The sequence below is a fragment of the Mustela nivalis genome (assembly GCF_964662115.1).
Source record: "Mustela nivalis genome assembly, chromosome: 18".
NCBI classification, from domain to species: domain Eukaryota; kingdom Metazoa; phylum Chordata; class Mammalia; order Carnivora; family Mustelidae; genus Mustela; species Mustela nivalis.
In genome coordinates, this window is record NC_139037.1 from 25,318,384 (window position 1) to 25,339,285 (window position 20,902).

The 20,902-nt window shown below is 43.1% G+C and overlaps 1 protein-coding gene across 2 annotated transcripts in view; it reads left to right on the forward strand.

Annotated features, from left to right (window-relative positions):
• The window catches only part of GOT2 (glutamic-oxaloacetic transaminase 2), a 28,586-nt gene that overhangs the window by 641 nt on the left and 7,043 nt on the right, over positions 1-20,902 (forward strand). For both annotated transcript variants that reach the window (XM_082712389.1, XM_082712390.1), the window contains exons 2-7: positions 13,058-13,214; positions 14,934-15,062; positions 18,103-18,162; positions 18,694-18,855; positions 19,078-19,182; positions 20,494-20,644. In XM_082712389.1, the coding sequence (XP_082568515.1) occupies positions 13,058-13,214; positions 14,934-15,062; positions 18,103-18,162; positions 18,694-18,855; positions 19,078-19,182; positions 20,494-20,644 (764 nt within the window). The remainder of the gene's footprint in view (positions 1-13,057; positions 13,215-14,933; positions 15,063-18,102; positions 18,163-18,693; positions 18,856-19,077; positions 19,183-20,493; positions 20,645-20,902) is intronic.

Here is a 20,902-nt window from a genome sequence, read left to right on the forward strand (position 1 = left end):
ATTGGCTGCGCCCCCGAGACTGCCTCGCGCCGATTGGCTGCGGCGCGGAGGGGCGCGGGTGTCCTTGATGGGCTACCCTGGGGCACGGCGGGACTCACCTGTCCGGGCCTCGTTGGGGCCTGAGCAGGGTTGGCAGGCCTGGGGCGTGCAGCTGGTCGTGGGCCCGGGGATGGGAAGTACACGGCAGGAAGGCTCCCGGGGCTCCGGCTTTCGGGCCCAGCTTTCGTTCCTGCATCCACTGACCTTGGTGCGTGGCATCCTTTCTCCCTACCCCCCACCCCAACCCCGTGTTATTGCCTCGGTTGCCGGTGACCCCTGGGTCGTGTGGCCTTCACGTGGAAAAGAGTCAAGGTGTAGTTCACCTCCTGTTTGTTTGACTGTAGGGAGGTCCCGGTTCTTCCTCTTCACCTCACTCTGCACTCATTTATTAAGTAAGTAGTTCGTCACCTGTTTCTCAAAGCCAGGTGCTGGATCAGATGCTAAGTTTGAGCGAGAGACAGGTGTCGCTCAAATTCAAAAATGTAATTTCACACTGTGTGCTAAGTGGTGCAACAAAAAAGTACGTAGTTTAGAACAAATTAGCAATTCCTTCTCAGTGGAGACCTGAGCCAGGCAATTAATTCACTCAAGAAGGCAATTTGGTGGGGCACCTGGGTGGCTCAGTGGGTTAAGCTTCTGCTTTCGGTTCAGGTCATGATCTCAAGATCCTGGGATGGAGCCCCATATCAGGCTCTGCTAGGCGGGGAGCCTGCTTCCCCCTCTCTCTGCCTGCCTCTCTGCCTACTTGTGATATCTCTCTCTCTTTCTCTGTCAAATAAATAAATAAAATTTTTAAAAATGCGGAAATTTGGAACAGTATCCTAAAGTACCTCGTAATGAGGAACCTAGTCTCCAACTCACCTCCAGGTAGATACTGGCTACAAGGAGCAAAGCTTTGGCCCTTATGGGTGCCTTGATTGTTTGCATGTCCTCTTCAAGCCAGGGGAACAGTTTGTCCTTTATGCAGCCTCCTGTTGGCAGTACAGTTTTGCTTGGGCTCTCACATTTTCTCTCTCCCTGATTTAGCTCCTCCTTGGCCCCTTGTCAAGGTATGCTCTTTAAACCAGCCTATCTAGTGGACCAGATTGAGAGAGGGTTTATCATTTATGCAACTAATATGGAGAAGAGAAAGGGGTGTCTGAAATGATGGGCAAGAGAAAAGTCTTTCAACATTGTAGTGATCTTACAGTAATTACTGTTGTATAGATTTTGTTGGGTGGCTTAAAGCTTAAAGTACTTGGTGAAAATCCCTATGGGTGTGACCTTTTAGTCATTCTTTGAGTGGCTGACTCACTTTTCTTTTCTGTCTTTTCACAATGAGAATGTAAGTTCTGTGAGAGCAGAAACCTTACCGACTTTGTTCACTGATGTAAAGTCTTAAAATATTTGAGCATTTGAAGCTGAGAAGGTGTTGTTCAGGTTTAAACAATGATACATGATTGAGTGATAGGGCCAGATTCCGTAACTGGCAGACTGATAACTGTTCAGACAAGGAAGTGAGAACCTGCATTGCTGCCACTGTGAAAGCGATCTTTACCAAAATCCAAAGCAAAAACATTTAAAATAAACCCAGCTAATTGAAGTTTCTTTTCTTTTCTTTTTTAAACAGCTCATTTTGGGGCACCTAGGTGGCTCAGTGGGTAAAAGCCTCTGCCTTCGGCTCAGGTCATGATCCCAGGGTGCTGGGATCAAGCTCATTGGGCTCTCTGCTCAGCGGGAGAGCCTGCTTCCCTTTCATTCTCTCTCTGCCTGCCTCTCCACCTACTTGTGAACTCTGTCAAATAAATAAATAAAATCTTTAAAAATAAGTAAATAGGGGCACCTGGGTGGCTCAGTGGGTTAAAGCCTCTGCCTTTGGCTCAGGTCATGATCCCAGGGTCCTGGGATTGAGCCCCGCATAAGGCTTTCTGCTCAGCAAGGAGCCTGCTTCCCTTCCTCTCTCTCTCTGCCTGCCTCTCTGCCAACTTGTGATCTCTGTCAAATAAATATATTTTTAAAAAAATCTTTAAAAATAAATAAATAAATAAATTAGCTCATTTTACTACAAGTCAACCTTGGCAGTCACTATTCTAAAGAACTGAGGATTTATCCTATGAAGTAGTTAATTGGTGTTGGGTCATTTAGATGGAACTCTAAGTTCAAATGTTTCATTTAGCTGCCTTTTTTAAACAGAAAGCACTCAACATTTAACCTTCTCTTCCTGACAGCTGTGAAAACATAGTGACATGAGATCAGCCTTAATCCCAGGTCAATGAAGAAAGGAAAATATGCTCATGAATTTGGTTTATAAAATGATCTGTTCTTAATTACTCTGGTTATTTAATATTTAGTGAAATAACTAAAGGAGTATCATGAGACCTTTTACAAAGGCAGTGTGTTCTTGCTCTCTCAAATAAGTAAAAATTTTAACCAACTGAGCCACCCAGGTGTCCCAACGCAAATAAGTAAAAATTTTAAAAGGGGGGGTACTTCTGGGCTATTCAGTCGGTTGAACGTTTGACTCTTGGTTTTTTTGACTTGGGTCATGATCTCAGTGTCATGGAATTGAGCCCCATAGATGGGCTCTGCACTCAGTGGAGGGTCTGCCTAAAGAGTCTCTCCCTCTGCACCTCCCTACCCTCATACTCACTAGCTCGCTCTCAGATAAATGAATAAAAATCTTGGGGTGGGAGGAAGGCAGTGTACAATAGTAGTATAATAACTAGTAATAGAAATCAGGATTATAGTATCATCTTTGCCATTTTTAGCTCATGATCATGAACAAATTCTCTCCTTATTTTAAAATAAGAATATGAGGGGCACCTGGGTGGCTCAGTTGGTTAAGCGTCTGCCTTCAGCTCAGGTCATGATCCCAGGGTCCTGGGATCGAGCCCCGCATCGGGCTCCCTGCTCAGTGGAGAGTCCGCTTCTCCCTCTCACCTTCCTCTGTGCTTGTGCTCTGTCTCTCTCTCTGTGTGTCTCAAATAAATAAATAAAATCTTTTAAAAGAAGAAGAAGAAGAATGTGAGGAAAAGCATATTTTTAAACTACAAAGCACCAGAGAGGTTCCCAGAAAAATTGCAAGGCCTTTGAATTAGAAATATTTTATTTGAATAGTTTTTACCTAATGTGTTTTGGTTTGCTGGTCAGCATTGCTCAATGGCTGAGGCTTTGCATTTTTGTCCAAAGTACATTGGTAGGAATCAGTTTGTAGGCCACAGGTTATCACCATCAGTTTTGTCCCTAGAACATTGTTTTCATCTGTTACTGTCCCTTGAAAACATCATGGTTCTTACATTGTGTGCATAGTCTTTACCCTTTTAAGGAATGGAGTAATGAAGGGCACAGAGATTCTGAACATGATGTAGAACTAATCGAATCGAGTATCCCTGCTCCTATATTTAGATTAAGATTCAATATTGTAAAATTGCTTTTAGAATTTTTAAAAGATACCACTTTATTTTTTTTTTAAGATTTTATTTATTATTTGACAGAAATCACAAGTAGGCAGAGAGGCAGGCAGTGGGGTGGGGGTGCAGGCTCCCTGCTAAGCAGAGAGCCTGATGTGGAGCTGGATCCCAGGACCCTGAGATCATGACCAGAGCTGAAGGCAGAGGCTTTAACCCACTGAGCCACTGAGGCGCCCCAAAAGATACCACTCTTGATGAGATCTCTGCCAGAAAACTCAAGGGTATGGTTTCAGTGAGAATCTCTGTGCTCAAAAACTTTTGAAAGAACTTGATGGGGGTGCCTATGTGGCTTAGTGGGTTAAACCTCTGCCTTTGGCTCGGGTCATGATCTCAGGGTCTTGGGATCAAGCCCCATGTCGGGTGCTTTGCTCTGCGGGGAGCCTGCTTCCACCTCTCTCTCTGCCTGCCTCTCTGCCTACTTGTGATCTCTCTCTCTCTCTGTCAAATAAATAAAATCTTTTTTGAAAAAAAAAAGAACTTGATTAATAAGTACTTTTCACACCATTTAATAAGAATGGTGCCTTCTGTCCTTGTAGCTTGAGGCAGCAGTCCTGTCATTGTTGGTTAAAGGCCTTAGAGACAGAGATACCTTTTTTAAAAATGAAAATTGCTTACTGGAAGTTTTCTATAATATGTCCTTGGCATTCAAAGTATTCCTTTCCCTCATCAGTTAATGACAGTGACATATAGAGGCAGGTGGCTACATGTCTTCAGGATCTGAATTGTGGGTAGGAAATAAAGGAAGCTTTCTTCCAGGCCCAAGTCAGAAGTTGCTTCAAGGTATTTGTTTCTTACTGTTGCTTAGACACTGGAACAGCTAAGCAGCCTACAACAATGAAAAACAAGAGAGGGATTTTGAGTCCTGGCAATAGAGACAGTGAGGAAAAAGGATGGTAATAATGTCCCCCAGGACTGTAGAAAAACTAAGAAGAAATAATTGAAAAGCAAGAAAGACCTGTATTTGGTCGTAAAAATTATGACCGTATGATTCTTGACTTTTATCTACATACTTGCCTCATCAGACAGGATACTCAGAGCACGATAGTTACAAATGAAAGCATAGAAGTAATAATTTAGTAGCAGTGATACTAGCTAACAGCAAACACTCACTCTGTTCCAGGCTCTTAGTGTTTTATATTTAATAACTCCCTTCATCCTTCTGGGGCGCCTGGGTGGCTCAGTGGGTTAAAGCCTCTGCCTTTGGCTCAGTTCATGATCCCAGGGTCCTGGGATCAAGCCCCACATTGGGCCCTCTGCTCAGCGGGGAGCATGCTTCCCCCTCTCTCTGCCTGCCTGCCTCTCTGCCTACTGTGATCTCTCTGTCAGATGAATAAATAAAATCTTAAAAAAAAAAAAAAAAAAAAACCTCCATTCATCCTTCTAACAACCCTGTAGGATAGGAACTGCTATGCCCTCACTTTACAGATAAGGAAAGTTGAAACTTAGAACTTAATTGGCTTGCCTGTGCTCACCCAAGCTGGTAGGCCGCTGAGCTGTTACTTCATACAGGTTGCCCAGTACTAACATTTCTAAGGCAAGCTGATAAAAGCCTGGGAAATCCAAAAATGTAATAATTTATCCTTCATTAACAGAATTAACTATATGTAACAATTACAGCTGCTAATACTCAGGCAGTTTTCAAGGAGTCAGAAGAGCATAAATTTAACTCTAGTGCTGTGCCGAGCCATCCAGTGTGCCTCATGGAGGAGTGAGGTGCGTGAGTGCTCACTGGCCACTAACAAGTTCAACAACAAAACCATTTTCAAGGGGCGCCTGGGTGGCTCAGTGGGTTAAAGCCTCTGCCTTCAGCTCAGGTCATGATCCCAGGGTCCTGGGATCGAGCCTTGAATCAGGCTCTCTGTTCCCCAGGGAGCCTGCTTCCTCCTCTCTCTCTCTGCCTGCCTCTCTGCCTGCTTGTGATCTCTGTCAAATAAATAAATAAAATCTTAAAAAGAAAGAAAGAAAACCATTTTCAAGAAGGAAGTTCTCACTGAGCTTGTCAGCATGGTGAGCACAGAGAACTCTCACTGTGCTGTGTAAAACATTTGATTGGCTAAGATGGCTTCCCTAGCTTCCACCTGTCACTTCAACACCCCCCCCCACCACCACCACCAAGCTCTTTTTCACCTTTAACCTTTATTCTTAGGTCTCTGCTGGGAGTGCCTTGTTTCCTCCTGTCATCCTTAGCACTCACCTCATATGTCACCTCCTCCTGGAAGTCTCCCTAGGCCTGTTCTTTCTCTTCCTTCCCCAGGTTATTAGGGCCTGCCTCAAGGCTATGAAAAATAATATTCTGTGCTCTGAGCCTGACTTTATCACTGTACGTCCCCCCCTCCACTGTAGCCTGCATTGTTTAGAACTCCCTGGAGGTCACCCCCCTGGACCAATGTGGTTGTGAGGGGTGGTTTTACTCTTCTTTATATTCCCAGCTCTTCGCACATAGCACATGCTCAGTGACTGGGATTTAGGAGATCATAAAGACCTTGTTTTCCATAATATGAAACTGTAAAAAGCTTTTTGCTTATTTGCCATGAAGAAAAGGAGTAGAATAATCTTTTTTTCAGAACAGTAATTCACCATGAGTAAAACCTCAGTTTTGATATATTAATGCTGCTTGGTGCCAAGAGAGTGTTTATTGGAAACATGAATGGAGCTCCTTGGGTGCCCTCTTAGAAATCTCAAAGTAGTTTTAGGTGAAAGATAGCCTGAAAGTTTATGTTTTCTATATTTAGGATTCAATATGGGAAGGCCAAATCAAAAAAACTGTTAGGTATTTGATCACTTAGTTAAGATAAGATTGTGAGTGCCTGAGAATTAATCACTGTCTTAATTAAAATGACAGAACTTTAAAATTAAACATGTGACTTGATTATGAAACCATTTCATATGTGAGGAACTATGTTTTGTGTTTTGTTTTTTCCTTTAACAGGGACATAAGAGAGTCAACACAAAGCATAGAGAAGTAGTCTAGTAAAACAAAGAATCTCTACTACCTAGGCAGATTACACAGGAGGTAAAAAAATTACGTTTTGTGTTACAGGTAAAGTCATTAATCACTTAGCCAAGGAAGACTGAGCAAACTTTTTTTTTCTTCCCTCTTGTATGGTTCATCCTGAGCCTGCAAGGAGCAAGCTGGCCCCAGACTTCTCCAGTTCCGCATTTCTTTGCCTCCAATTCTTACGTGTCCGAAGGTAGGACACACCTTTGCAGGTAGGAAGACTGAGCAACTTTTAAAAATGTTAACACCTAGGTGGCTCAGTTGGTTGAGTCTGCCCTTTGCTCAGGTCATGATTCCAGGCTTCTGGGATTAAGCCCCACGTCGGGCTCTCTGCTCAGCAGGCAATCTGCTTCTCCTTCTGCTGCCCTCCCTGATCTCTTCCTCAAAAAAGAAAATTTCATAATAAATAATAATAAATAATAAATTTCATAAATAAAATCTTTCATAGCTTTTCAGACTCAGTTCTAACGAATTAAGACAAAATTCATTTTCCAAGTTTTGTCCTTAAATGCTCTTTCATATTTATTTAGAACAAGCTGATACTTCAACACAGTGTAACAGTTTCTGAGTTTTATTTTCTGATACAGTAAAATATTGGTGTTACACTACACATAAATAAAAGCTGTTCCAGGCCCTCAACAAGTGTAAAGAATAAAAAAGGATCCAAAGACCAAAATGTTTGAGGACCTTTGCTTTAGGACAACACAGTTTGTTTTTTTCCTTTGGAAAACAAAAACATATACAACATTGCATATCTCTGTCACAGTTGATCCTTTCATATTCTCAGCCACTCGTTAAGGAAGTTACTTTCACAGACAAAACCGAAGGGAGGGTTCTAATGTCAGCCCTACACAAGCATTTTAGCAGACCAGTCGACACACATAGTTCAGCTTCTACAGCCACACATATATCCTTTTTAAACTTTCTATGTATATATATACATATATGTGTATGTGTATATATCTTTTCCCCTTAAAATGACAACAAAGAACATGTTCACTAAAGTGACCCAAAGCTCTGGACTTCTAGTTTCCAGAACTGTGAGAAAATAAATTTGTTGTTTAACCTTCCCCCCCAAAATTGTTTTAATTAATAAAATCACCCAAGGCTATAACCTCTCAAGCACATATAAAAATAGGAAATAAAATATATAAAAATTATGCTTAGTAATCAGTGTGTCTGTATCCTGTCTTACTTAGAAATTATCTACGTTTCCATTGATTAAATAACCCATTAATTCATAATTATATTAGTCTAAGATTTTAAGTTACTTAAAGATCTCGGAAATTATCTTCAAGCAGACATATTAGAAAATAAAAATAAAATATAACCACCCATAACTCCAGTCTAATGAGCAAAATATCAAAGTCTGATAGATATCCTTTAGTATGCCTGGCCAGTACTCCCCAAAACTGTCAGAGTGATCAAAAATAAGAAGTATCTAAAAATGCCACCATGAAGAACAGCCCAAGGAGACATGACAAGTGAATGCAATATGATATCCTGGGTGGACCTTTAGAACAGAAATAGGACATTGGGTGAAAACTGAAGAAATCTGAATAAAGTGTGGATTTAATAATGTGTCAATATTGGTTCATTACTTGTAACAAATGTACTCTACTAATATAAAATGTAAGTAATAAGAGGGGATTCTTGGTGGGGGAGCAGGTGTTGGGAACTCTATAGCAGCTGCTTAATTTTCTATAAATCTCAAATTCTTCTATGGGGTGCTTGGGTGGCTCAGGCAGCTGAGCATCTGGCTTCATTCAGCTCAGGTCATGATCCTAGGATCGAGCCTCGCATCGGGCTCTCTGCTTAGCAGGGAATATGCTTTTCCCTTTCCCTCTCTCTCAAATAAATAAAATCTTTCTTAATAAAGCTTCTAAAAAATTTAACTTACTGGGGTGCCTGGGTTACTCAGTCTAAGGTTAAGCCTCCAACTCTTGGTTTCAGCTTAGATGTTGTTCTTGGGGTCATGAGTTAAGGCCCACATTGGGGTCCATGCTGGGGGTAAAGTTACGAATGAATGAATCAAAAAAAGAGAAAAAAAAGGGGCACCTGGGTGGCTCAGTCAGTTAAGCATCTGTCTTGGGCTCAGGTAATGATCTCAGGGTCCTCAGATAAAGCCCCACAGCTGGCTCCCTGCTCAGCAGGGAGTTTCCTCCCTCTTTCTTCCCCTCACTTGTGTACCCTCCTTCCTCTCTCTCCTCAAATAAATAAAAATTTTTTAAAAAGGGGACTCCTTGGGCGCCTGCATGGCTCAGTTGGTTGGGTGACTGCCTTGGGCTCAGGTCATGATCCCGGGCTTCCAGGATCGAGTCCCGCATCGGGCTCCCAGCTCCTTGTGGAGTCCGCTTCTCCCTCTGACCTCCTCATTTTCTCTCAAATAAATAAATAAAATCCTTAATAAATAAATAAATAAATAAAAGGGGGCTCCTGGGTGGCTCAGTCAGTTAAGTGTCTGCCTTCAGCTTCGGCCATAATCTCAGGCTCCATCTCAGCATGGACTATAGGCTCCCCTGCTTGGCAGGGAACCTGCTTCTCCATCTGCCTGCCTCTCCCCCTGCTTGTGGTTGCTCACTTCTCTCTCTCTTTCTCTCTGACAAATAAATAAAATCTTTTAAAAAAAAAAGAAGAAGAAGAAGAAGCATGTTAGCTTATAGTCCAGTAAACCAATGTAAATTTAGGAAAAGCAAAGCCACATAGAATAAAGTGTATGTCTGTATCATACTTAACATGAACAAATTAAAGACCTAACTAGTTCTATTAAATCAGTTAAACTAGTCTCAAAAGGGTTTATAAGACTGATGTGAACTTGAATTTTTTAAACATTTCCGAGTTAGTATCTTTAAGAAAAAAACTTTTCTCTAGCACATTTAAAGTACTAGAAATACAGTCTCTATTACACAGTTAGAACAGAACACCTTTGAGATTTTTTTTTAAGTGGAGCCCAGTGTAGGACTTGAACTCAGGACCCTGAGATCTAAATCTGAGCTGAGTTCAAAAGTCAGGCCCTTAATGGACTGAACCACCCAGGTTCCCCAAGATTTTTCTGATCTAAATTTATCAGTACCCGACAGAGCTGGAAAACATTTCACATTCAGACACTCAGAAGGAAAACAAAAAAAACCTTTCTGAATTACTGACACATAGAGGTCTTATAGCTCTACAGGTCTACAGCTTTGGCCACAGAACAAGAGTAAACACAAATGAAAACCTCACAATTCTGATAAAGAGCTGCAAAAAATATTTTTTTGAAGATTTTATTAGGGAGGGGCAGCTGGGTGGCTCAGTTGGTTAAGCAACTGCCTTCGGCTCAGGTCGTGATCCTGGAGTCCTGGGATTGAGTCCCACATCGGGCTCCCTGCTCAGCAGAGAGTCTGCTTCTCCCGCTGACCTCTCTCCTCTCAGGGTCTCTCTGTCTCTCTCAAATAAATAAAATCATTTAAAAATTTAAAAAAAAAAAGATTTTATTAGGTAATCTCTATTAGACCCAACGTGAGACTCAGACCCACCCACCACCCCAGGATCAAGAGTCCCATGCTCTACCAACTGAGCCAGCCAGGCGCCCGCAGAGCTGCAAAATTCTTGATTAAGCTTCAAATAAACAAAATCAAACAACCAGATTATGCATCATCTCTCACCCAACAGAGACTGGATCTCTGCTACCCATTTTCAGAGATTACTGAATGATGAGATCATAAAACCAGATTTACCATCATTGCTACTGATGAGGACTGGCTTATCGGCCTTAGGTGAACCAGAAACAAAGCCCCAGATTAGTAGCAGTAGGAAACAAGCCAGAGAAACAATTTTTGCCTCAGGCTCCTTCCTGGAGACCACAGGTGTGGAAGCCAGTGCCCTGCCTCTGTTGGAGGGGCTTCTGAACCCAGGAGAATGAAGGTCAGGGTGGCACACAGCAAAGTAAACCCCAGCGCTTGAGTGATGAAGTCAGGGCATCTGGCTGGCCTGCATTGTCTTGGTAGGACTGCCTCATGTTCTACTCCGCATTCCTGTTGTCTGGACCTGACCGACGCTGACTGACGCCATCCATAACTTGCCTGTGGTGTCGTCTTAATACACAGTGAAAGGGACACCCTTTAAAACCCCTCACTAAGGGGTGACACACTGGGAACAGATGGACTGTAGGCTCCAGTTTACGTCTTCCAACAAATTCCTCAGCCTTTCTCCCACTGTCCTCTACCTCCTGGCCAGTTTCTGCACCTCATCTACACAGCCTCATTGCTCAGCATACTGCTGCCTAAGTTACCCAGTTCTGTGGGCTTTGTGTCTTTGGCATCAACAAATACTGAGGATAACACTCGACCAAAGGGCTAGAACATCCTTTCCTTCTCCATATGTATAACCTTTTGTATCTTTAAAGCCTGAAAGCTCTACAACTTTTGCCAACCTTTCTCTTCCCAGGGAAGAGAATAGATTAGAAAACAAGGCTCCCTGGGCCCAGCCCTGCCAAGAGCAGGTTTCTTGGAATCAGGAAAAGCAGGAAAGATAAAGGCTAAATCGCTCCCCCCTCCCCCCCACACACAGTAAGAAGCCATGTTTGGGCAGCTTGTTTGCTGATTAAGTTTTTCCAGATCAGCATCCCCACCACCTTCCAGCTCTATTTTGCTGTGTGTTTTCCTTATAATAAAGGTAATTTTGAGGGGCACCTGGGTGGCTCAGTGGGTTAAAGCCTCTGCTTTCGGCTCGGGTCATGATCCCAGGGTCCTGGATCAAGCCCCACATCGGGCTCTCTGCTCAGCGGGGAGCCTGCTTCCCCCTCTCTCTCTGCCTGCTTGTGATCTCTGTCTGTCAAATAGATAAATAAAATCTTTAAAAAAATAATAACAATAATAATAATTTTGAGGGGCACCTGGGTGGCTCAGTTGGTGATGCATCCCAGGTCTTGGTTTTGGCTCAGGTCATGATCTTAGTCGTGAGATTGAGCCCCACATCAGACTCGGTGCTAGGTGTGAAGCTTACTTAAGAGTTTCTCCCTCTGCCCCTCCCCTACACCCCCCCCCCAACACTCTAAAAGAAAATGTAATTCTTTTTCCCAAAAATAAAGTTATTTTTCAGAGAGAGCACAAGCAGGGGGAGCAGCAGTCGGAGGGAGAAGCAAGCTCCCTCCTGAGCAAGGAGCCCATTGTGGGACTCAATCCCAGAACCCTGGGTTCATGACCTGAGCAGAAGGCAGATGCTTAACTGACTGAGCCACCTAGGGTCCCAAGAAAATAAAGTTCTGTTGCCTCTTGAGATTACCTCAGGACACCAAGGAAAGATGAAGTTTACTTCCCTAACAGTGTAGTTCACCTGGTCCAGGTGGATGACACCCCCCACCCCAAGACTATTAAGGGATAATTTTTTAAAACATTTTTATTCAAATTCAATTAATTAACACATAATGTGTTATTGGTTTCAGAGGTGCAGGCCTGTGATTCATCAGTCTTCTATAACAGTGTGCATTACATCACATGCTGTCCTTAATGTCTGTTATCCGGTTACCCCTCCCCTCACCCCCCTCCCCAGGGGATAATTTTTTAAGGCAAAATCATGACTCTTATAAACACAGAATAATAAACATTGTCCAGCATTTTAATTAAGTAGTGAGAGGATGAATAGGTTGTTACATGTAGTTCTTGTTGATTTTTAATTCCGAAATACCTCGAAATTCTGTCTTCCTCTCTGCCCCTCCTGCCTTGTCCTGGTTTAGGCCCCAATCCCTTTATCTCTTTTGCTAAGTAATGAACCAGTGATCCTTCTGCATCCGCTTTTAACACTCTACATTCAGTACCCCTCCTTGCGACCAGATGGGCTCTAAAAAGGCAAGGCTGTTCATGTCACTCCACTTACCTGATCAACCCGCTTCCTCCTGCCCCCCAAAAAACTTCAATAACTGTACATGGTCTCACCATATCCAAGCTGGAACATGGGAACCTATGTTTTTAACAACCTCTGCAAATGCTACCCTTTAACAAGTTTGAGAACAGGCTAAAACCCAAGCACCATTATGGGGCGCGGGGAAGGGGGCTGGTCACATAACATTCAAGGACCGAGCAAGCAATGGTCCCTGCTTGCTTCTCTCTCTTTTCTTTTCTTTTTTTTTTTTTTTTTTTTTTTTTTTAATTTATTTGACAGACTGCACTAGTAGGCAGAGAGGCAGGCAGAGAGAGAGGAAGGGAAGCAGGCTCCCCGCCAAAGCAGAGAGCCTGATGTGGGACTCAATCCCAGGACCCCGGGATCACGACCTGAGCTGAAGGTAGCAGCTTAACTCCCTGAGCTACCCAGGCGCCCCTTGCTTGCTTCTCTTATGTTATCTTTTACCACTCTCAGTTTCTCACAGCCAAATTACATGAAATAGTCTTTGCCTGGGAATTTAGATCAGATTTGGACTGTGAAAGCCTACATATGCACCCTGTCCTCCCCAGGATGATTGGGGTGTCCCTCTTCTGCTCCTCATTTTATTTGCATTTGGTATTCTGCCCTCCTCTGCAAAGTGCTCTGGCAGATTTGAGATGTCTCTGGCCATGGAAATCCAGCTGCTGTATTTTCTTTTTATTTCTCATTTCAGCTCTTGGTGGACCCATGTGGAAATGGGGCCCCCAGATCCCATCCTGGGAGTCACAGAAGCCTTTAAGAGAGACACCAACAGCAAAAAGATGAATCTGGGAGTTGGTGCCTACCGGGATGATAATGGAAAGCCGTATGTGCTCCCTAGTGTCCGGAAGGTAAGTTTGCCATCTATCCCCTGCCTTCTTGGGAATGGATCAACTTCTTGGGATGGATCAACTGAAGAGAGCTCCTGGAGAGTGGCAGAAAGAGCGCCAGGCTGGGAGTCGGGAGACCTGGTTCCAGTTCTGGCACCGGCTGCTTAAATCACTCGGGTTTCTGGGCTCTGGGTTCCTTGCTGTAAAAGTGACAGATTGGAACTATGTGGTCTTTCTCAAGATTGAACTTAAGTGATTATCTGTAAAGCAGGCATAGTGTCATATTTAATCCTGAGGGTGCACAAAAGGACTGAGAATTTAAGCATTGCCTCCTGGTAATAAGAATAGCCCTTTGTGGATGAGGGTTACTGCCATTATTTTCCATTTCTCTCATGGTGATGGCCTTAATAAGCTCTCCCACACAGGCATGCTCTGTCCCTTCATACTGAACTACAGAATAATTCGCTCTATTTTTATGACATGTTTATCACTGTTCTTTCTGTTGGTAATCACTATAACTTTAGTCAATTCCCTTAGAACAGTTTTTTTTAAGGAAAGCATGTGTTCCCTTTCCATCTACACCTCCTCTGTTGATATATCAATGCTCTGTCACTTCCGAAAATGGGCTGGTGATGCATCCTTCCTCCATAGAGCAGAACTGGGCACCGTGAGTGAAAGTTACAAAGGAATACTTCCGGGTCAGGGTATAGCACTCCGTAATCATCTGAGCTGACTGCCCTGAAGCCAGCAGGCTCAGGCCCTCAGGAGCCAATGAAGTAAGAACATGGGCTGAATGAACCCCTGAAAGAAGAAGTATCTAAGTCTGTGGGAGTGTGAGTTAAGGGTCACCTCTGGAGCTCTCAGAGTAGACAAAAAGGGTTTGAGAAACCATTGTGATGAGAAGACTTACTGGCAACTGCTGGCTGCTGGGTCTCAGGTCATGCAGGGATTGCCTTGGTCTCAGTCTGACAGTTAGAAGTATTTCAGCAAGGATTAGTCTGCTGGTTTGCAAGCTGGAATACCACCACACGCTTCCATGCATTCCTTTGTCAGGTCTTCAGCCAGTAGTGAGAGTTGTAGCAACAGTTGTCCCCCCATTCAACAGATGAAGAAAGTGAAGCTCAGGAAGGTTACTAATTTGAGTTGCTCAGGGTCACACAAGTAGTGAGGATTGGTCTCACGTCTGTCTCCAAAGCAGAAGAGATGTGGCTAGTACAATTAACTCTTTGAAGTTCTTAGACTGGCATTATACCTTGAAATACTTTCTTATGTATTTAGTTTGATTTTATCATCTTATATCTCTTTTAAGTGTTGCTCATAAACTTTGTTCTTGTGCATTCCAGGAATGCCATATGTTAAATATTAACCAAGAAAACATTGTGTACCCACCCATGTAAAAACTAACTGTAAAAAAAAAATACAATTTTTTAAATCACAAATATTTGTGTTCTACATTATAAAATACCAAGTAATCTTTTTTTTTTTTTCTGTAGGGTTTTTTTTTTTTTTTTTTTTGTGTATATTTTCAAATTTTTATTTAAATCGCAGTTAACATACAGTGTCATACTAGTTTCAGGTGTAGTACTTAGCTTTTTTTCTTGAACAGTATTTCCGAATAAAAACAAGGCTATACTTCCTTTATCTTTAATATATAAACTAAATTTATTAAACATTAAATCTTAATCATCGTAATTCCAGGTAAGAAGAAGAAACTAAGCAGATACCTTTTCTCTTGTCTAGGCAGAGGCCCAGATTGCTGCAAAAAATTTGGACAAAGAATATCTGCCCATTGCAGGACTTGCTGAGTTTTGTAAGGCATCTGCAGAGCTGGCCCTGGGTGAGAACAACGAAGTGTTGAAAAGTAGCCGGGTAAGCAGAGCAGACTCTGGCATCATACAGAGTCTGTTTTTAAATTTAATAGTTTAAACAAATTTGAGATAATTTAAATAAATAAGATATATCACTTTGTGTGTAATGATGATTTTGAGGTGACCGCACTATTGCTAATATCTCTTCTTGAAAAAGTAAGTTGATACTTATAAATTAAAAGATTTCATGTAGGGGCGCCTGGGTGGCTCAGTGGGTTTAAGCCTCTGCCTTCAGGTCAGGTCATGATCTCGGGGTCCTGGGCTCGAGCCCCGTATTGGGCTCTCTGCTCAGCAGGGAGCCTGCTTCCCCCTCTCTTTCTCAGCCTCCTGTTCTGCCTACTTGTGATCTCTGTCTGTCAAATAAATAAATAAAATCTTAAAAAAAAAAAAATGCCAAACTAGGTGCACCTGGGTGGCTCTGTCGTTTGGGTGTCTGCCTTCAGCTCAGGTCGTGGTCGTAGGGTCCTGGGATTGAGCCCTGCTTCAGACTATCTGCTCGGTGGGGAACCTGCTTCTCCTTCCCCCTCTGACTCTTCCCTCTGCTCATTCTCACTCTCTGTCTCAAATGAGTAAATAAATCTGAAAAAAAAAAGATGAAATGCCAAACTATGCCCAGTTTTAGGCCTATAATTAGCCGCTACCCTCATGTTCTCGGCTTCCAGCTCAGATGGAAGCAGCACACAGGCACGTCTCTTGGGGCCAGGACCAGTCTGGCACTCCTCCGCTGCCCCTTCACAGCCAGTTTAGACATTAAAAGAAAGCAGCTCTTCTCCCATCCTGCCACCTCCCTTGTTTCTCGGGTCCAGAAGACCATCCTGCAGCTGTGACAGGGGGAGCACACATGTCTTCCTGGGGGTCCTCTTAAGGCAGAAGAAGATGGTACTGTACACAGACTTCACACAAGTAGAGGTCTTTGTGCACCCCCAGAGAATGCACAGGTTCGGGCCTTCCTGTAGAAGAGGAGCAAGCCCTAGGCGGCTGGGATGCCTCCAGGCCATTCAATAGCACAGTGACGAGGGGCCTCGGCAGTGATGAGGGGCCTCAGAGCACTGTAGTTCCCTTTCCTTTGAAACAAATGTTTATTAATGGATACATTTGTATGTTTAAATATTTGTTTTCCTGGCCAAGTCCTGAGAAAAACAAAGTAGCAGAACTAAGCCAACATTTCTCCCCTTCCACCCGGGAGAGCAGAATAAATACAGTTTATTCACAAGGCTGGTCTAAGTCCACAGGTTAGATCATGAACTCAAGAGTAAAGCTACAACCTCCTACTGAGACAGTAATGATCCTGATCCACAGTTTGATTGATATCCATGCAATCAACTGCCTATTAATCCCTCATGAAAGCTCCCATTTCTTCTGTAATTTTTGCTTATCTCTGTCGGTCTAGCTAAAGTAACAGCAGCATGTCTCATAAATTGCTGTACCTTTATGAATTATTAATATTATCATATCCACAGTTAGGTTTGTTTGGTTTTTCTGGATCTTGTAAAGATTTTATTTATTTATTTATTTATTTGTTTGTTTGTTTATTTTAAAGATTTTATTTATTTATTTGACAGACAGAGATCACAAGTACGCAGAGAGGCAGACAGAGAGAGGGAGGAGGAAGTAGGCTCCCTGCGGAGCAGAGAGCCTGATGTGGGGCTTGATCTCAGGACCCTGAGATCATGACCTGAGCTGAAGGCAGAGGCTTAACCCACTGAGCCACCCAGGCATGCCAAGATTTTATTTTATTATTATTTTTTTAAGATTTTATTTATTTATTGAGAGAGAGACAGTGAAAGAGAGCATGAGCGAGGAGAAGGTCAGAGAGTGAAGCAGACTCCCCATGGAGCTGGGAGTCTGATGCAGGACTTGATCCCGGGACTCCGGGATCATGACCTGAGCCGAAGGCAGTCGTCCAACCAACTGAGCCACCCAGGCGTCCCCAACTGAGCCACCCAGGCGTCCCAGATTTTATTTTTTTAAGTAACCATTTCATCCACTGTAGGGCTCAACCCCAAGATCAAGAGTCCCATGCTCTACCAACTGAGCCTGCCAGTTTCCCCCACAGTTTGATTTTTATTTCTGTCACGGCAAAGTTCACAGGGACAAACTTCGTTCCGTAAAGAGTTTGTTATGCTCTCCCCCCTCCACCTGTTTCTTCTCCTGCCCACCCTGGCCAGAAAATAAGTTTATGTTTAAGAGAACCTTAAACATCTATAGTGCCATAGGAAAAAAAAAATCTGTGATTTCTTATTCCTTAAAGTTGACTGAAGAAACAGATTACCTCAGGCACCTTCCTATTACTCAAAAGATAATGTTTTCAGATTATGAAAACTCAGAGAATGGAACTTCTGAGCCTTTAAAATGTAGTGATCCTTATCATTCTCATAATGATAAGTTGACTTGCTTTTCAAGGAACTTTGATCTTCAAGAATCGTTCAGTAATGTAGTGACTTTTCTTTTTTTTTTTTTTTTTTTAAGATTTTATTTATTTATTTGACAGAGAGAAATTACAAGTACACTGAGAGGCAGGCAGAGAGAGAGAGAGAAGGAAGCAGGCTCCCTGCTGAGCAGAGAGCCCGATGCGGGACTCGATCCCAGGACCCTGAGATCATGACCTGAGCCGAAGGCAGTGGCTTAACCCACTGAGCCACCCAGGCGCCCCTGTAGTGACTTTTCTTAGTGTTTTTTTTTTTCTCTGTATAAATGAACCCTTTCTCATGTGGGAGGAGCAGTTGTATCCTGACCATTTCTCCTATTATATGGTATGATACTGATAACAAGCCATGAGGAGTTAACTTCTTGGTCAGCAAAGATGTTGGAAACTGAAGAGATGGCTCTTTTGAGAACTCACAAGGAGAGTCCGTCTGTCTCTTAGCAAATTGGGAAATGAAACAGTAGTGCTATTCTCTCATTTCCCAGGACCATCTGAAACGTCTTCAGCAGGAAGAAAACTGAGTGTACAGAGCAGTGCCTCTCTGGGCTTGGCCTCAGTTCTGTTATGGGCCTGTAGAGAGTATCATACCTCACTGACCGTGCTCTCTCTCCTTCAGTATGTCACCGTGCAGACCATTTCTGGAACTGGGGCCTTGAGGATTGGAGCCAGTTTTCTGGTGAGTCTGGAAGCTGCTTCAGGGATGAGCTGTAAGTTGAGGATGGTGGGGTTTCCTATTGCCTTTGTGTTTGATGACCTCTCTCCCCAAAGTTGGAAGAGTTCCTGTTCTCTGACGAATAGAGTCAGGGGTAAGAAAAGTAAAGATACTTAGAAGAAATTACAAGGAAGATAGAATAATAATAATAATAAATCTTATTTATTGAGCATATATCTGTTACTACCAGCTTTTGTTTTAACTCATTTAATCCTTTAATCTTTATGAAGAAGATTCATTTACCGCCATTTTACAAACAAAGACAGGCCCAGACAAGCCCTTGGCTACACAGCGAATATACTCATCAGAGCTTACATTCCAGCTCACATGGTCTTGCTGCTGAGTCATTACTAACTCTCACTCATAAAGATAAGATGAGGTTCAATAGAGAAAAATGTCTTCCTCTTAATGTCTTCTTCCTAAAATGTATCAACTCTTCTTATTTTTTTCCTCTTCCTTCTTCACTTATCCATTCCCTTTCATCCCATTTTTTAGCAAAGATTTTTTAAGTTCAGCCGAGATGTCTTTCTGCCCAAACCGTCCTGGGGAAATCACACACCGATCTTCAGGGACGCAGGCATGCAGCTACATGGTTATCGATACTATGACCCCAAGACGTGCGGCTTTGACTTCACAGGCGCTCTAGAGGACATTTCGGTAAGTGTGACTTTCAGGGCAAGGGTGAAGGAACAGGAAACAAACCTCCTTGTGGAGATGTGATGTTTCACAGCTGGGTCTCAGTATCTGAGTAATAATACTGGGAATGAACTTATTTCCAGATCTCAGATTATCTTTGTGATCAAAATAGTGATTCTGTGGCATTTCAGGTAAGTTATCTCCTTTCAGAGCTGCATAGTCACCTCTTGGTTGTCTCTTTAGAAAATGCCACAGCAAAGTGTTCTTCTCCTGCATGCCTGTGCCCACAATCCTACGGGAGTGGACCCCCGCCCTGAGCAGTGGAAGGAGATAGCAACAGTGGTGAAGGTAAGGAGAATGAGCTGACTAGCCACAGTTCTGTGTTCAGTAACTGGGCAAAGTCTTAATGAGAATTAATTACCCTTGAGCCCACATTAAGTTGTCAGGAAAGAGCTGCTTACTTATTAATTAGCAATTTGGGTTTTGTTTTGGGGTTGTTTGTTTGTTTGTTTGTTTTTAAGATCTTCATTTATTTGAGAGGGAGAGTGCACGTACATGCATGCAAGTCGGGAGAGGTGCAGAGGAGGGGAGAAAATGTCAAGCAGACTCTGCTGAGTGCATAACCCAGCACAGGGCTTGATCCCACAACTCCGAGATCACAACTGGAGCTGAAACCTAGTCAGCCGCATAACCAACCAAGCCACCTAGGTGCCCTGCAGTTCTTAATTGATGGTATAGGAGCAGCTTGGAGATAATTTCTGTTCCTCAGCCTGGATGCTGGGAATTCTGAGGACTCTTATCATTGGCCAGCCTGGCCAGTGGGCATCCATTAGCCCTAGGAGGTCTATAATTGGCACCTACATTTGGGCCAGGATTACATGTTCATCCTTTATACACTTTGTCATGTCTCCTGTCCTGGCCTGTTTCCTCAGCATGGCCGTTATCTTTCACAGGCTCAACTGTCAAAGAAGGCACTAGTCAAAATTTCAAGGAAGGAGGGGTGCCTGACTGGCTCAGTTGGTAGAGCAGGCAACTCATGACCTCAGGGTTATGAGTTCAAGCTCCACATTGGAGGAAGAGTTCACTTTAAAAAAAAAAAAAAAAAAAAAAATTCCAATAGAGGAAGGTATTCTTGTTTCCCTGTGTCTTCATTTTTGCTTCTTTTGGTCTCCCTTTCTTTACATTCTGTTAAACCTAAGGTTCAAACAGAATGAAACAGAGGGGGGAAAAGAAAAAGAGCATTCACAGAGCACTTTGATGATGAGATGGTTCTCATGAGTCCTGGGTAAAAGATGAGACTGCTGGAGTTACATTAGCCCCAGAAGAGACTGATGTTGATCCTGTGTTGACTGGACCAGAGTAATTGCCCAGAATCCTCTGGGCCTGAAAAGAGCTTCCTGTTAGACCAAGCAGCTTTCTGGGAAGATTAAAATTAAGAGTACCTTTTCTTAATGTCTTCTTAGGAACCATATCCACCAAAGTAAAGAAAAATATATGATGATGTCTTCACTCAAGGAACATTAAACATCTCCAAATTGCTACCAGGGGAGAAGACTGCTCACTCTGTGAGGCAGATACGGTCCCCATAAGCACAGGCAAGCATGTGGGGCATCTTGAGACAGACTGCCTAAAGCTTTGCTCTTCTCTTTTCCTTCCCAGAAAAACAATCTCTTTGCATTCTTTGACATGGCCTACCAAGGCTTTGCCAGTGGTGATGGTAACAAGGACGCCTGGGCTGTACGCTACTTCATCGAACAGGGCATTAATGTTTGTCTCTGCCAGTCCTATGCCAAGAACATGGGCTTATACGGTAAGCTCAAGGATCCAGCACATGGTGTGTGTGTCCTGATAAGACTGAAGAAGTGCTGGAAGAGGATGCCACAGAGATACCAGTTTGTGGGGGGGGGGGGGCACATGTCCATGTGTGTCCCTGTGTGTGTGTGTGTGTGTGTGTGTGTGTGTGTGTTACCCAGAGAAGACAGGTAACCTGGATTTTACTTATCTTAGTCACATCTTCGTTCATGTCTCTGAACTCCTCCAGCAGAGGAAACTAATAACTGCTTCTCTA